Source organism: Elephantulus edwardii, unplaced genomic scaffold (genome assembly GCF_000299155.1).
Source record: "Elephantulus edwardii isolate Elephantulus edwardi_28Jun2011 unplaced genomic scaffold, EleEdw1.0 scaffold00355, whole genome shotgun sequence".
Lineage (NCBI taxonomy): Eukaryota > Metazoa > Chordata > Mammalia > Macroscelidea > Macroscelididae > Elephantulus > Elephantulus edwardii.
The window spans coordinates 650,701-669,129 of NW_006400105.1; the positions used below are offsets into that span (position 1 = coordinate 650,701).

Here is an 18,429-nt window from a genome sequence, read left to right on the forward strand (position 1 = left end):
GGGGGAAAAAAAATCTAGTTGTGCTGCTAATCAGCTATTAGAACACTAAATCTTTATATGGTGAGACTGTTAAATGCGCACTTCTGATTTAGCGCTACTTTCTATTAAAATATTACTGTGATATTAATGTGCTAGATCACCTTTCTTGGGAATGGGAACAAATGGATCTCTTCTAGTTTTTCAGCCAGGTAGCTGTCTTCCAAGTTTTCTGGCATAGACTGGTAAGCATCTGGCTGCATCTGGCATCCCAAGCCACATGGAATAGCAAGAAGAGTGTCTTAAAGTAATGCTGTATCCAAATTATCTCACTCTATCCACAGGAGAATATGTATATTAATGATACTTTGCGTTATGGAGAACTCAAACTCAAATTTCATTGCAGCCAGGTTACAACTGACTCATAGCTGACCCTTCAGTGGTTTTATAAGGAAAGTGCACACACAGTTCTCTATGAATTACACCACCAGAGCTCCCAAGGAGTTGTGCTACTTGTCTGGTGGCTAGAATGCACCAGTGGCTGCAAGGAAGAAAGATGGGCAATTTTCAATAAGGGTTTGATTAGACATTGGAATAAATTAATTGCACCAATCAATAGCAATTAAAGCCTATGAATGATTGTGTGATTTGTGAACTTTCAGTCAAATAAAGTGATTTATTTAAAACAAAAAAAGAAAGATGGGCAATCTCCTCTCATGTGATTTACAATCTTGGAAACTAAAGAAATGGTCAGCTACAAGTAGTTCTGACTTGATGGCAATGAGTTAAGGTGAGTTGTATTAAATTCAAGTACTAGTTCTTTGAGGGCTTTAGTCAAAGGAAAGTTACTTGCTGACTGCTAATACCTTGCATATTCAAAGCCTGGAAGCAAGATAAAAAAAAGTTAGTGTGCCAAAGAACCGCTGTTAAATATAGCAAAATGGTGATTATATAAAAGATCAAGCAGGCTGATACTTTAGATGTCCTTCACTTAAAGCAAAAGGTACAGAATTTTTTATGACTAAATTCTGAATGTAGTTAATAAATGTTTTCTCCTCCCCTATCTAGAACTCTTATCTTAATCTTTATCACTTTATCATTGTCTTTTTAAGCTAAATAAATGTATATGGATACAGAACATACCTTCCTGTGCACGAAAAAAAGTATATTAAAAATCATAAGGCAGTATCATTAAGTACAATTACTGGAATTCTCAAAACAAGAAATGCAATTACTATTCAGCTTGAAGGGTGTGTTTCCCAAGTCATTAGTTATCACTCAAAAGGGCCACAATGGCACCACTGTGCCTCAAGGAAGCATTATATACTTTGCATATGTATTTTAAAGAAATAACATATAAAAAGACAGCCTTTTAAAAACCGGTCTTTACGTAAGTGGTCATGGTGTTATATGGCTCTTTTTTAAACTTCTCATCTACCCCATTACCTCTAAAATTTAACAAAAGAGGACCAGATGCAAAGCTCCATGGTGAATTTCATCCTTCCAATGAGAATTAAATTCACTTGTCTTTAATTTCCATTTTCTGGTTTACTGTGGAGTAAATGTGAGAATCATCCAACTTATGACAAAATAGAACAAAAAAACAGGATATACAGCAAGGGCTTTGCGGTTTGGAGGCTGGCTATCAGCAAGAAAAGCTGTAGAGGCTAAACAAAACAAAAAGGGATTATTTAGTACAATAATATTGTCACAAAAATTCACATTTACTAATTAAACATGCTTGGCATAGTTAGTGGCACAGAACCACTGTAAATATTCAGTTATATTTCTAATCCTCAGAGAGAAAGACATTCTTTAGCAATTTGACCGACTGCTCTGGACTTCTTATTTCAAGCACTAAAATTTTGAAAAATTTTAACCATTTTAGATAGAAACCTTTCTAAAAGGAATTCTACACTCTTAAGTTGTACACAGAATATATTTTAGCTTTTCTTTTTTAAAAGTTAGTAACTTGGGAGGGACTGAAGAACAGTATGCTGAGTGAACGTACTCAGTAACATAAGGATAAATATTGTATAAAACCATTATTGTAGAATGAGTATAAGGACCCAGGAGGGGTGGGAGAGTCTGGAAGCAGAGGGATGTGGATGTGCAGAGGGAAGGGGGGATTAACTATTGGGTTGTACAATTTGATGGGTGGAGGGGTGAGATAAATTGAAAGAATTTGCTCAAATTTGTATTTGAATTTTGTAAATAAACTAGTAGAAAAAAAGTTAGTGATTTATGCTTAATGGACTTATAAAAATATATAAGGCTATATTGAAAGCCATGATAAATGACCTCATATTGGTACACTTTATGAGTAATTGTTCTACTTAGATTATCAGTTCTTTTAAATGCAGAAAATATCTATGTATGCAGAAAATATCTACTTACCTTTTTACTCATTAAAGATAATTTCTATAAGAAATCTTTCCTCATAAACTACCTGGTATTCTGCCACACTAAGTATAACTGCTCTCTAGGGTTCCTACCCTGCACAGATTTACATCTTCCTCCTGGAACATGTTATTATCCTTTAAGTGTTTATGTGTCTCAGTGTTCAATTTTGTAATGAACTCTAAAGATAAAGATCATGTATCTTCCATTGCCTAGTACAAAGCCTGATATCTAGTCTGTACTTAATAATTATTTTCTGAATTAAAGAACGAATGCCTTTAACAGTCTCCTTCCTGTTTCTTAGATGTCACTTAAAGACCTAGTGGCAAGGAGTTGCACCCACCACCCAAAGGTACATGGTTCAAATCTACCACCAGCTATGTGGGTGAAATGTGGATAATCTCATGCAATTAACTGTCTCTGAAAACCCATCAGAGGGTTAGCTATGGGTTGGTTCCAGCTCAACTGTATACAACACCATCAACAAAGGTATGGGAAAAGAACTCTGATGGCATAGTCTGTAGAGAATTGCACTGCAAACTCATAGGTGGCAACTCTGGTGGTTCAAATATGCCAGTGGTTGTTCCAAGGGAGAAAGATGGGCAATCTCCCACTATGTGACTTATAGCCTCAGAAACCAAATAAAGTAGGAGCGGGTTTTGACAATGAGTTTGAGTTTGGGGAGTACAGAAATCAAATAACTAAGCTAGTTAGAACTACATGTATGATAAATTATCAGTCAGCAGCACCATGATAGACGCAGAAGAGATTGAGGTTGTTAACAATTACAGCTTGTTCAGCTCCACAATCAAAACTCTTAACACCAGCAGTCAGGAAATAGATGAATTTCACTGGGAAAATCTGCTGTCAGTGACCTCTCCAAAGTGCTGAAAAGCAATGATGTCAGTCTAGAGACTAAGGTGCACCTAATTCAGGCCACAGTCTTTGCAATTACTTGTTAAGCTTCAGTGAGCTGGATAATTTATAAGGATAACAGAAGCAGCATTGATATCTTTGAATTGTGGTGCTGGAGAAGAGTCTTGAACATACCATGTACTGCTAAGACAATGAATAGGTCTTTCTTGGAGAGGGTAAAACTAAGTTTCTCCTTGGAGGCTAGGATTTTGAAGCTCCGTCTCACATACTTTGGGCATGTGGCCAGGAGAGACTGATCCTTGGAGAAGGACATCATGTTTGGAAGAGTGGAGGGACAGCACAGAAGAGGACGACACTGGATGAGATGGATTGATATGGTAACTGAGGCAATGGAAGTTGGTGTGTTGGAATTAGTGAAAATGGCTAAGAGCAGGGCAGGATTCAGAGCTGTTGTACATAGGGTTGCTATGGGTCACAGGCAACTTGACGGCAAACAACAATGAGGAAAAGTGAAGATGGTAAGTTTCCTATGGATAATTTACTCAAGCATAATATATAGCCTTTAGAACATAATTATGAGTCTCTCAGACCTTTTAAAAAATTACTCAACCATATTCCAGAATAAGGAGATATTACTGTACTTTAAATCAGGATGTAATGAACATTTCTGGTTTATGGTAGCTTTTAGATTTAAGGAAATTTTAGGAATGTAAAAAGTAGTAAGCATAAAGTTCTTAACTACATATATATAATCATTCATAACCACTGCAATAGGCAATTTCTAATTACTAACAGAATTTTCAACTGAAGGAGGAAAGCACTACATAGTGACACAATCTATCCTATACAGTATTATATAAATTCTTATATATGAATGATATACTTGAATTTGAAACTTGATTCTCTTACTTGTTATGTGCTCTAAGACAGGTTACTTCACTTCTCAGTGACTGATCCTTATTTATAAAGATGAACTATTAATAGTATTTCTCTTTTGGGATTGTTGGGATGGTTGAATGAGATAACATACATAAGCCACTTAGAACGATGCCCTGCCTACAATAAGCAATCAGTAAATGTCAGCTCAAATCCCTGGGCAATGCAAGTGATTCAAGCACTTAACTGCTAACTGAGGTTGGAAATTGGAGTCCACTTAAAAGTATCTCAGAAGAAAGGCCTCATGTTCTACTTTTGAAAATTTAGTCACTGAAAACCATAAGGAGCATAGTTCTATTCTAACACATGTAGAGTTGTAATTGACTTGATGATAATAATTGTTTTGCTTTTAAAATGTTAGCTATATTTTTATTATGATTCATGTCAGGAAAGGCCAGTCACTTCACAAGTCACTTCTGCCTACTATTTCACAGGATTTAGGTTAAGCCTAGCATAACCTCTTCTCCATCTCTGTCTATTATTTAAAGGAGGTGAGGGATGATGTGACTCTTAACATCTTAAAAATTCAGATATTCAACTCAAATAAGATATACAGCATCTCCATCAATGACTATTCTCTTATTTAGAGCTGAGGGTTATATGAATAACATATTAATTCTATCATTCTTGTATAATTTAGAAGTTGTACTGTTTCTCATCTGGTCTTCATCTCTAACATAGGTTGTTGTCTGTTTTAGTATTGTAGAGATAAGTACATTCTTACCTAAAATTGACCAGGCAAACATCAAAATCACCACAAGAAGTCGGATCATAAAGTTTACTAGTCCTGGTTCAGCCAAAAGGACCAGTCGACAAATCAGCATTGCCACCGTCAAGGGAAGTATACAGTAACCCAGGACGCAGAGGCTCTGAAAAAAAGATCTAAACCACCACATATCTGTAAATATCATAAATATAGCCACTCATCATAATTTTTCAAAGTGAGCTTACTATATAAATTTCTATATATGATAGATTGATTTCTCCCCCTAGACACATGCCATTCATTACCCTAACTTTAATTTTACAAGGGTATATCTCTTTATTAAGCATATATAGTAATTTTATTTCTCCATTATTTTTTTAACTCCCATCTTAAACAAATAACTCATTGCTATCAAATCAGAATCAACTCATACATAGCTGAACCTCCAGTGGGTTTTGACAGGCTGTAAATTGCATAGAAGATTACCCATCTTTCTCTAGAGTCATCTAGGATAGCAAAAAAAAATCCACTTTAATTCCTCTCTTTCCCATTGAACCTCTAAGATGGTAGTGCTTAATTATTTCCAGTTTATAGATATATTTCAGGAGTTGTTGAAAGCTACAGACCATCTATCCCCAAAATTACATATAACAACAACAACAACAAAAATCTACCTGAAATGTTAGAGGCTGTAGAAAATAACTGAGGCTTATCAAAAGACTTCCAATAATTTAATTCAACTAGGTCATAACCGTTTAGTGGACTTAACAGAACTTTCTCTTTGGCCTTCATTTATTTTGATGTTTGGTTCTTTCTTTCCTTTTGATTTTTTTATAATGTTTGACTAGCCTGGCTTCCCTAAAACCTAAAATATGCCACTTGACAAGCAAAAAAAGAGACATTTAATTATACTCACATATTTCCTCCAAGAAGTTTTGAGTTGAGGGTGATAGTAACTGCACCAAACCAGACAATAACAAATACTTCTGCAAACTCGGGCCGTCCATCTTTTTCACTATCTGCAGAGCCTTTTTGAAGCATTCTAAAATAGAAAATTAGTATGGGAATTGTTTGCTCTTTTATTAGAACAAGAAACTAAAAGCATGGGTCCTCAAATTTTGAGTTACGGAGCTGCTTTATTCCTCACCTAAAGATCTCTATAGGTGATGATGAAAGGAAAATGCCAGAATTATTTGGCAGTCTCCCAACTTCAAATTCCTAATGACCCAGACTACAAAGAGTCTTCCACTTATACCTTCTTGGGATCTATAAATGAATTGTTGAGGATCGTTATTTAGTTAGGCAGAGGTTAGAAACTAAATAGTCCTCCAGGAATGAAAAATATCCTTTCCCAACTGTCTCTTTAAGAACTTGTAAGCTGAAACAAGTACATATAGTTTTTATTTAGTCTTACTTTACTGTATTAAAAGTCTCAAACAGGCCTACTGGTCTGGTGGAGATTGACAGAACTCTCAAGATCATAACCTTTAGAACCAGCTGAATCTGGAGCAGGACTAACCTCTATGGTTCAGCTTGAAGCCAAACAATAGTAGGCCTATAAAGTGAACAATAATACCAGGGAGGGACTCATCCCTTAAAAAATTTAACTATACAAGAACAAAAAGGTAGTAATTATTCAGGGATAGAGCTCAGAAGGCAGGAGGGGCAGAAAAGATAAGGAAAAAAGAAAAATGGGAAGTGTGTGTGGTTATATTATGTGTATTGTAATTAACATCATACGACAGTATGTGTATGTATGGTTGAATGAAAAATCAAGTGGCATAGTGAATTTTTATTCAAATCACTACAGAAATTAATGAAGGAAAAGGAAAAAGCGTAAAAGTTTTTCAGTAATTTAAAAGCTACATGTGTAGCAAGTGAAGGGAACTGTGAAGATTTGTTGCAAGTAGGAATTGTTTGCATTTTTTCAAAGTGAGAGTAAATTTACATAACATTAAAAGTCACATAAGACTTGTCCAGATTAAAAGAATTAGTTTAGGAGTCACAGTGGGGAGCAACAGGCCGCAGTGAGGAGCTGCTAGCTGTGGCAGGACCCACCTACCAGGAGCAAGCAGTACAGTGGAACTTTGAGTCAGGTACGAGGAGTGGGGATCACTGCTGATCCCTGGACCATGTGTGACTCTTTCACCTAAAGCAGGAGGGAGTGATACATCTGGAGCTCAAGTGGGGTGGCAGACTCAGTTCTCGAGGGGAAAATCAAGGCTTCTTGATTTTCTATTTAGTTCCCACAGCCCCCCCTCCAGCGCATCTGTGTATGCACCACCTCCTGTCGCTGTGTGTGTCTGTGCATGTACTCACCCTAAGTGCATTGGCACATACATGCCTGCCCAACCTACTTCTGGAGCAGTGACTTCAGATCAAGAACCAGCTATCACCTCAGGCATGAAACACTACCACAGCAATGTCATAAAAGAAGGAGCCTACTTCACACTCTACACAAGCCCAAAGCAAGATGTCACCTCCAAAAAGTGGCAGTGTGTCAATGGATTTCCTGAAGCCAGAAAGTCAAAGAAACTTTCTAACACAGAATTTAAAAGAACAATGTTTGAATATTCTCAATGGGTGAAGGATAAAGTTGAAGAATTACAAGATGCTGCAAGCAAAACCCAGGAAGAGTTTAAAAAAAATCCAAAACAATGTAGATAAACGAGGCATTAGAGGCTCTGGAAAAAATAAGAAACCACAATCCAAAATATGGGGTCCAATGTTTCAGATGCCATCAATATGATGGAGAAAAACATGAGTGAGTATGTAAAAACAAGACCAGTATTGCAGGAAACAATGACAGATGTCCTTCTTACACAGGTGACACAGAAAGCAGAATGGAACAAAGTAGCAACAATGCCAAAAAGAACTAAACAAAAATCATAGCAATAAAACTTTGCCTCTCAATAATCACACTAAATGCAAATGGTTTAAATGTACCACTCAAGAGAAAAAGAGTAGCAGATTAGATAAAAAACCAGACTCCATCAATATGCTCTCTACAAGAGACACACCTGAAAAGTGAAGATAAAGAAAGACTAAATATAAAAGGGTGGTTGGCGAGCTCTGGTGGCTTAGTGGCAAGAAGCTGCACTGCACTCCTAGAGGTGAGCAGCTCAAGTCCACCAGATGCTCTGCTGAAGAAGGAGGGACAATCTCCTCCTGTACCAGTCAGATCCAATTTGACAGTGCACACACAAAAAAGATAATAAATTTTTTTTAAAAGGGTGGAGAAAAATATACCAGAAAACGGCAACCAGAAAAAAGCAGGAGTAGTGATATTAATACCTGATAAAATATATTTCAATTAAAAACCATCACAAAGGACAAGGAAAGTCACTAAATAATTATTAACGGGTCAATAAAACAAGAGGACATAACAATAATAAATATCAATGCACCAAATGATACAGCTGCAAAATATATAAAACATTAACAAAACTGAAAAAGAAAGTGGACACCACTATAATAGTAGGAGATTCCAATACATCACTCTCAAGAAAAGATAGAACTACCAGAAAGAAATGCAACAAAGATGCAGAAGAATTAAACCACACAATAAACGAACTTGATCTCACAGATATTTAGAGGCTAATGTCAACCAAAAAAGTAGAGTATACCTTCTTCTCCAATGTGCATGGAACGGTCTCCAGAAGAGATCACATCTTATGCCACAAGGCAAGCATCAATAAATTAAAAAACATAGAAATAAAAGAAAGCATCCTCTCAGACAAGACTACAAAATTAGAAAATAAAAACAAGAAAATAAAGGAGGAAAAAACCCCAACACTGTACATTTGGAAGCTGAATAACACCTTGCTTGAACATGACTGGGTACAAGAAGAAATATAAAATGTGATTAAAAACTTTCCTGAAACAAATGACAATGAAAACATGGCACTGTAATGCAATATTCGAACCTCTTCTGACATCCATCTCTGTCTTCCCTTCCTCCTCTGTCTTTGTAATAACTTCTACATACTTCCTTGATATCTTTCCATGGCTCATCTGCTCTTTGTTTATTAGTGTTCAGGGCCACCAATCTGTTCTTGAGAAGATTTTGAAATTGAGGTGTAAATCCAAGAACACATGATTGTGCTCATGTAGAACCTATACTTGGACCAGGAGGCAATCATCAGAACAGAGCAATTAAACACTACATGGTTCAAAATTGGGAAGAGAGTGTATCATTAATGTGTTCTGTCTCCAAACCTTTTCAATTTTTCTGTGGAACAGATCATTTGGGAGGCTAGATTATATGAGGAGAAGTGTGGCATCAAGATTGGAGGAAGACTCATCAACAACCTACATAGAGCAGATAACACAACCTTGCTTGCTGAAACTGAGGAGGATCTGAAGCATTAGCTGCAAAAAGTCAAGGACTGTAGTCTTCAATATGGATTGAAACTTAACATCAAGAAGACAAAGCTCTTCACCACTGGGCCAATTGGCAGCACCATGATGGATGGAGAAGATGTTGAGGTTGTTAACAATTTCAGCTAGCTTGACTCAACAATCAACACTCTTGGAACCAGCAGTCAGGAAACCAAAAGACTAATTGCATTGGGGAAGTCAGCTGTCCATCTCCAAATTGCTAAAGAGCAAAGATGTCAGTCTAGAGACGAAGAAGCACCTGATCCAAGCCATGCCACGAATCAGAGAGCTCAACAATGACTAAGGATGACAGGCGAAGAATTGATGCCTTTGAGTTATGTATGGTCCTGGAGGATAGTATTGGACGTATCATGGATCTCCAGGAGAAAAGGTTTGTCTTGGAAAGAGTAAAACCAAGTTTCTCCTTGGATTTTGAAGCTCTGCCTCACTTAGTTTGGGCATGTCTTGAGGAGACACCAGTCCTTGAAGAAGGCTATCATGCTTGGAAGGGTGGTGGGACAGCAAAGGACAGGAAGACGCCAGATGAGCTGGATTGACACATTAACTGAGGCAATGGGATTAGGGGTGGCAGAGTCCATGAGACTGGCTCAGGATAGTGCAGGGTTCAAAGATATTGTACATAGTGCCTCTATGAGTTGCAGGTACTCGATGGCACATAACAACAACATGCAAGGATGGTCCAAGTCATAAAAACAATCAATGTAATTCACCACATTAAAAGCAAATTAACGATAATCACATGATCCTAGCAACTGCATAAAAGGCATTTGACAAAATCCAATACCCCTTCCTGATTAAGACACTCAACAAAATAGGAAGAGAAGGGAACTTCCATAACATAGTATAAACTATCACAAGCAAAAAGGAGGAGGAACAGTTGTAAGCAGAAACTAATGATTAGAATGTGGAATGTGAGAAGTCTTAATGTAGGAAAATTGGACATTGTTAAGAAAGAAATGGAACGCATAAATATTGACATATTAGGTATTAGTGAAATGAGATGGACTGGCATGGGACATTTTGAAGCAGATGATCATTTGATATACTATGCTGAAGGGGAAAAGGTGAGGAAAAAATGGGGTTGCTTTCACACATAAAAAGGCCATTTCTAGATCCATCTCGCAATACAAAATTGTGAGTGACAGGATAATATCCATATACATACAAGTAAGACATATTAATACGATTATCATTGAAATTTATGCACCAACAACCAGAGCCAAGGTGGAGGAAATAGATGATTTCTACCAAATGTTGCAGTTAGAAATCGATCAAACACATAACCAAGATGCATAAATAACAATGGGTGATTAGAATGTGAAAGTTGAAAACCAGAAAGATCAGTAGTAGGAAAATATAGGCTTGGTGACAGAAATGAAGCTGGGGATAGAATTCTGCACAGTGAATGATTTATTCATTCCAAATATCATTTATAAGAAACATAAACATAGGCTATCCACATGGATTTCACCTGATGGTATGTACAGGAATCAGATCGATTAAATATTTTGGATTTATCATTAGAGAAGTTAAATATCCATAGTGAAAACTAGGCCAGGTGCTGATTGTAGAACAGACCATCAATTACCAATATGCACGTTTAAATTAAAGCTAAAGAAGGTTAAATCATATCCACAGGAATCAAAATTTGATCTTGAATCTATCCCCTCTGAATTTAAAAACCAGCTCAGGAACAGATTTAAGGCCTTGAACACTAATGAACAGAGACCAGATGAGCTGTGGAAAGATATCAAGAATATCATCCATGAAGAATGCAAAAGGTCCACTGCAATCACAGAGGTACGCAATTCAAATTCACTAGATGCTCTGCTGGAGAAGGAGGGGCAATCTCCTCCTGTACCAGTCAGATCTGATTTGATGGTAAACACACATAAAATAATAAATTTTTTTAAAAAAGAAAATTTTTTTAAAAGTGATATATGATAGCATATTATGATTATCACAGGAATCCAGAATTAAGGTTGCCTAGTGGAGTGCATTTGGGGCAGGGGGAGTCAGGTGTGGGGTTGGGGAGATTGTATATCAACGAAGAAGTTTATCTCTTTCTTCTCAAAGAGAGGAGCGAACTGTGGGGAAGGGGGAGGGGGAAAAGTGCAACAATGAAGGAAAATCCAAAATCTCTGTAAATGTTTATTAAAATTAATAAAATAAAATTTAAAATAATAATAACAATAATAATAACAAAAGAATGCAAAAGGTCATTGCAAAGACAAAAGAAGAAAAAAAGACCAAAATGGACTTCAGAAGATACTTTGAATATTGTACTACAGCACCAAGAAGCCAAAACAGAGGGAAGAAATCTAGAAGTTAAAGAACTGAAAAGGAGAATTTAAAAAGAAGCTTGGGAAGACAAGGCAAAGTATTATAATGAAATGTGGAAGTAGCTGGAATCTTAAAATCAAAACGGCAAAACTTGTTCAGCATTTCTTAAGCTGAAGGAACTAAAGAACAAATCCAAGCCATGAGTTACAATGTTTAAGGATGCTATGGGCAGAACACTGAATGATTCAGGAAGCAGTAAAAGATGACGGACGGAGTATAGAGAGTCACTATATCAAAAAGAATTGGCTAACACTGAAAAATTTCAAGAAACAATATATGATTAATATGCAATAATGATGAAGGAGAAAGTTCAGGATGCTTTGAAGGACTTGGCAAAAATACAAGGCCCAGGAATTGATGGAATACCAACTGGCATCAATAAACAGATGCTATCTTGGATGTGCTCCACAGGTTGTGCCAAGAAATCTAGGACAACTAACTGGCCAATTGACTGGAAGGGAACCATATTTATTCCCATTCTAAAAAAGGGGATACGACCAAGTGTGGAAATTATCAAACAGTATCACATCACTAATATCACACACTAGCAAAATCCTGCTGAAGATTATACAAAAATGACTGGAACAGTACACTGACAGAGAACTACCAGACATACAGCTGGGTGTAGAAGAGGTCGTGGCCCTAGAGACATTATTTTCAACGTCAGATGGATTTTGGTGGAAAGCAAAGTGTACCAGAGGAATGTCTAAGTGTATTTCATTGAATATGCAAAGGCATTTGACTGTGTGGATCACAACAAATTGTGGCTAACCTTGAAAAGAAGCGCAACCCCAGAACACTTGATTGTGCTTATATGAAACCTATACTTGGAACAAGAAGCAGTCCTCAGAACAGAGCAAGGAAACATTATATGATTCAAAATAAGGAAAGGAGTGCATCAGAGATGCATGCTGTAACAGTACCTTTTCAATCTATATGCAAAACAGATCATTCAGGAAGCAGGGTGTTATGAGGAGGAATGTGGCACCAGGATTGGAGGAAGACTCATCAACAACCTATGTTATGCAGATGACACAACCTTTCTTGCTGAAGGGCTAAAGGACCTGAAGCATTGGCTGCAGAAGGTCAAGGATTGTAGTCTTCAATAGGGATTGAAGTTACAGCTTTAGGAAGTTTGGCTCCACAACCAATGCTCTTTGTATCAACAGCCAGGAAATCAAGAGATGACTTGCATTGGGAACACCTGCTGTCAGAGACTTCCCCAGAGAACTGAAGAGCAATGATGCCAGTCTGAAGACTACAGTGTACCTGATCCAGGTCATAGTCCTCACAATTACTTACTATGCCTCAGAAAGCTGAACAATAACTAGGGATGACAGAAAGAGAATTGATGCCTTTGAGCTTCATCAAAGAACAGTATTGAATACACCATGGACTACCAGAAGAACAAACAGGTTCATCCTACAGAGGGTGAAACCAGGCTGCTCCTTGGAGGCACAGATTCTGAGGCTACGTAGGACATCCTTTGGGCATGTTGCAAAGAGGGATCAGGCCTTGGAGAGGCACATAATGCTTGCAAGGATAACGGGACAGCACAAAAGAGGGAGACCCTTGATGAGATGCACTGATTCAGTGACTAGGGTAATGGGAGTAAGTGTGTCAGAAATGATAAGGTTCACACAGGATACAGCAGGTTTTCAGGCTTTTGTACAAAGGGTCACTATGAGTCACAAGCAACTAAATGGAACATAACAACTCTGGAAAGCAGTTTGGCATTTCTCAAAAAGCTGAACATAGAAATGTCCCAGGTATTCCATATGTCCCAGGTATTCCACTACTAGGCATATGTCCCAAGGAAATTAGAAATGAGACACAAATGGAGATTTTTACACTAATCTGCAATGGAATACTATGCAGTATTTGGGAGCAATGATTTTGAAAAATACTATGTAACTTGAGATAGACTGGAGAGCACTATGCTGAGTAAACTAACTAAGGACAAATACTGCGTAAGACCATTATAAAAATAGAAGAATAACCAGTAAAACATGTATGGGGATCCAAGGGGGTAATGTGTAAGATCAGAGGGGTAAGGATAGGTAGGGGCAAAATCACAGGGTTGCACAATTAGGTGGGTGGAGGGAGGGGGTAAAAGAAATGGAAAAGATCCAGTGGGGATCTAAAAAACTGGGTAATGGTGGGTATAGTCTAATGGTGATTAGTTTTATAAAACATAATGAATGAGAATGATTGTATGAAACACAGTATAAATAAAGAATAGTGTGAAACACACTATACATATGATCTTTTTAAAGCAAACCAATATAAAATAAAATTTTTTAAAAATTAGTCAGATTATAGCAACAAAGAAATATAGAAAACCTAAGAAAGTAGTACCATTTACTATAGCCAACAACAGGATGAAATAGCTAAGAAGAAGGCCCTCTATGAGGTGGATTGATTCAGTGACTGGGATAATTGGGATGGGAGTGTCAGAGACAGTGCGATTGTCACAGGACAGAGCGGAGTTTAGGGCTGTTGTACATAGGGTCGCTATGAGTCGCAGGCAACTCGACGGCACATAACAACAACAAACAACAACAGGGAGCTCTGGTGGCCTTGTGGTAAGAAGCTGTGCAGCAAACTCAGAAGCATGCAGTTTGTATCCACCAGCTGTTCCATGGGAGAAGGATGTGCAATATCCTCCCCTGCAATTAACTGCCTCTGAAAACCTACCAGAGGTTCAGCTATAGGTGTGTTCTGACTCGATGGTACTCAACAACAACAGAAACACTAAACATTTTTATAAGGAAACCTGCAAAACACAGTTGTTGTTGTTGTTGTTGTTATGTGCCGTCGAGTCGTTTTTGACTCATAGCGAACCTATGAATAAGAGCCCTAAACCTTGCTCTATCCTGTGTCAATCTCACCATCTCTGACACACTTACTCTCACCATCCCAATCACAGAATCGATCCATCTCATCAAGGATCTTCCTCTCCTGTCCTCTCCTCTCCACTCTCCCAAACATGATGTCCCTTTCCAAGGACTGGTCCCTCCTTGCAACATGCCCAAAGTATGTCAGACGAAGCTTTAGAATCCTTGCCTCAAAGGAGCAGCCTGGCTCACCCTCTCCAGGACAAACCTGTTTGTTCTCCTAGCACATGGTATATTCAACACACGTTTCCAGCACCACAGCTTAAAGGCATCAATTCTCTTTCTATCATCCCTCGTCACTGTCCAGCTCTCCAATGCATAGCACGCAACTGCGAAGACTATAGCCCAGATCAAGTGCACCTTAGTCTCCAGCCCAATGTCGTTGTTCTTCAGTACTCTGGAGAGGTCCCTGACAGCTGACTTTCCCAATGCAATTAATCTCTTAATTTCCTGGATGCTGGTACCAAGAGTGTTAACTATGGAGCCAAGGAAATTAAAACAGTTAACTATCTTAATCTCTTCACCATCCATACCGATGTTGCCAATTGGCCCAGTGGTGAGAATCTTTGTTTTCTTGATGTTGAGATCCATATTGAAGGCTGCATTTCTTGACTTTCTGCAGCAAGTACTTCAGATCTTCCACAGGTTCAGCAAGCAGGGTTCTGTCATCTGCATAATGCAGGTTCTTGATGTATCTTCCACCAATTCTGATGCCCCATTCTTCCTCATGCAGCCCAGCGTTCCAGATGATCTGTTCTGCATACAGATTGAAAAGGTATGGAAACAGAATACATCCATGTCAGAACCCCTTCCTAATTTTGAACCATGTGGTGTCTCCTTGCTCTGTTCTGAGGATTGCCTTTTGGTCCAAGTATGTTGTTGTTGTTGTTATGTGCCGTCAAGTTGCTTGCGACTCATAGCAACCCTATGTACAACAGCCTTAAACCCTGTTCTGTCCTGCGCCAATCGCACTGTTTCCGATACACCCATCCCAATTACCCCAGTCACTGAATCAATCCACCTCATAGAGGGCCTTCCTCTCTTGCAGTCCCTCCACCCGCACAAGCATGATGTCCCTCTCCAAGGATCATGTCCAAAGTATGTTAGATGGAGCCTCAGAATCCTTGCCTCCAAGGAGCAGCACGGTTTTACCCTCTCCTGGATGAATCTATTTGTTTCCCTGCACCACAGCTCAAAGGCATCAATTCTCCTTCTATCCTCCTTAGACATTGCACAACTCTCTGATGTATAACAAGTGATTGCAAAGACCATGGCCTGTATCAGATGCACCTTAGTCTCCAGAGAGACACCATTGCTCTTCAGAACTTTAGAAAGGTCCATAAGAGCAGACTTTCCCATCGCAATGGGAATTAAATTAAAATGTCTTTTAATTTCCTGGCTACTGGTGCCAAGAGTGTTGACTGTGGAGCGAAGCAAACTAAAGCTGTGAACAATCTCAATCTCTTCACCATCCATCCTGATGCTGCTAATTGGTCCAGTAGTGAGAATCTTTGTCTTCTTGACATTGAGCCTCAAAGTTTCGCATAAACACAATCAAATGTTTCGGCATTCACATTCTTCTCAGGGTCAGCCATAGCTTGTTGTGATCCACACGGTCAAAAGCCTTTGCATAGTCAATGAAGCACAAATACACATTCCTCTGGTACTCTCTGCTTTCTGCCAAGATTTATCTAGTAAGAGATATAACTAAATAGAAATATATCCCATTTATCAATAGGAAGTCTGAACATTGTGAAAATTATTATCCTGCCAAGAATAATCTACACATCCAATGCAATCTCAAAAAAAAAAACACAAAACAACAAACTCATTTTTCAAAGAAATAAAAAAGGTAATTGGAAGTTTTTGGAAAGGAAAGGGACCCCAAATAAGCAAGGCTCTTCTGAAAAATAGGAATGAAGTGGGAGGCACAGAACTCCCTGAGCTCAAAACCTAGCATGCAGCTGTGGTAACAAAAACAGCATGATATTGGTAAAATGATAGACACATAGTCCAACAGAATCAATTAGAAAATCTAGAAGTCATTCCATCTAGGTATGGTCACTTGATATTTGACAAGGAATCAAATATATCAAATGTGGGAAAGGCATCCTATTAAAAAAAAATAGTGCTGGCAAAACTGGGTATCTAGCAGCAGAAAACTGAAACAAAATTCACACCTCTCACCATACACAAAAATCAACTCAAAGTTGATCAAAAACCTAAGGGTGAAGCTCAAAACTGCAAGCATTATAAGAAATAACATTTGACAAAATTTAGAAGCCCTAGTGAAGAGTATAAAAATTCTTCCTAATATAGTCTGTAGAAGATCAAGAACTGCAGCCTTCAATTAAAAAATTCTTACCACTGGGCTGATTCGCAGCATTGTGATAGATGGTGAAGAGACTGAGAATGTTAACAGCTTTAGTTTGCTTGTCTCCAAAATCCACACTCTTCGTACCAGCAGCCAGTAAATCAAGAGACAAATTGCATTGGAAAAATCTGCTGTCAGGGACCTCTCCAGAGTACCAAAGAGTAACCATGTCAGTCTGGAGACTAAGGTGTACCTGATTCAGGCCAGACTTCACAATTGCTTATTATGCGTCAGAGAGCTGGACAATGACTAGGAATGATAGAAAGAGAATTGCTCCCTTTGAGCTGTGGTGATGGAGAAGAGTGTTAAATATTCTGCAGACAGCCAGGAGAACAAACAGGTTTGTACTATAGAGGGTGAAATCAGGTTGCTCCTTGGAGGCAAGGATTCCGAAGCTTCACCTGACATACTTTGGGCATGTTGCAAGAAGGGACCCATCCTTGGAGAGGGACATCATGCTTAGAAGGGTGGAGGGATGAAGAAAGAGAGGAAGACCACCAGTGAGATGGACTGATACAGTGACTGGGGTAATGAGGGTAGGTGTGCCAGAGATAGTAAAGTTGGCACAGAACAGAGCAGGTTTTAGGGCAGTTGTACCTAGGGTCGTTATGTGTCATAAGCAACTCAATGGTAGATAACCACAACAATATAGCCTGAGCCATGAAATCAAGTGTTATTTGGGGGAGGGAGGAAAGAAGTGATGGTGAGGCAAGGGAATAGAGAGGAATGCTGGTGGGGTGAGGTGGGGAGACCAGAACAAACCACATGCACCCAATGGAGTGGGGATAGGGACCAAAACTGAATCAGCTGTGTAATGGTGAAGTGTCTTTCATATTCTTTGGTTAAATTCTTGTCCAAATTAAGTATCCAGATTAAGACGAACTAGTACTGGCCATCCAATTCAGAAATAACAGGTCTTCAAAAACTCTATCAACAATAGAGCACACTTAAACTAGCAAATATGGCACCAGAGGCTGAGGTCTCATATAGAGAAACACTGAGGAACAGTTGTAAGTAGACACTAGGGATTTGAATATGGAATGTGAGAAGTATGAATGTAAGAAAATGGGACACTGTTAAGAAAAAAATGCAACACATAAAAATTGTGAGATGGATAGGTATGGGACATTTTGAATCAGACAATCCCATGATTCACTAGACTGGAAACGAAAAGGTAAGGAAAAATAGGGTCTCATTTGTAGTTAAAAGGACCATTTCTAAATATATCTTGAAATACAATGTTGTAAGTGGGAAGACAATATTCACACACATAAAAGAATAACCTGTTAATACTACTATCATTCAAATATATGCCCCAACAACCTGAGCCCAAGGGAGAGAGAGGATTTCTACAAATTTTTGCAGTCAGAAATGAATCAAATGTGCAAGTAAGATGCATTAACAATAATGGGTGACTGGAACGCAAAAGTTGGAAATAAGGAAGACAGATCAGTAGTTAAAAAACATGGACTAGGACTCATGACCCCCATCTTCAGGTATTGCATTGCTCCCCACACCCC

At 38.4% G+C, this 18,429-nt stretch overlaps 1 protein-coding gene across 1 annotated transcript in view; it reads right to left on the reverse strand.

Annotated features, from left to right (window-relative positions):
* Nucleotides 1-1,524: 1,524 nt before the first annotated feature.
* Nucleotides 1,525-18,429, reverse strand: part of LOC102873501 (protein YIPF6-like) — a 56,476-nt gene continuing 39,571 nt past the window's right edge. The window contains exons 5-7 of the mRNA XM_006901988.1: nucleotides 5,811-5,936; nucleotides 4,913-5,070; nucleotides 1,525-1,643 (exon numbers count right to left, since the gene is read on the reverse strand). Of these exons, the coding sequence (XP_006902050.1) occupies nucleotides 1,525-1,643; nucleotides 4,913-5,070; nucleotides 5,811-5,936 (403 nt within the window). The remainder of the gene's footprint in view (nucleotides 1,644-4,912; nucleotides 5,071-5,810; nucleotides 5,937-18,429) is intronic.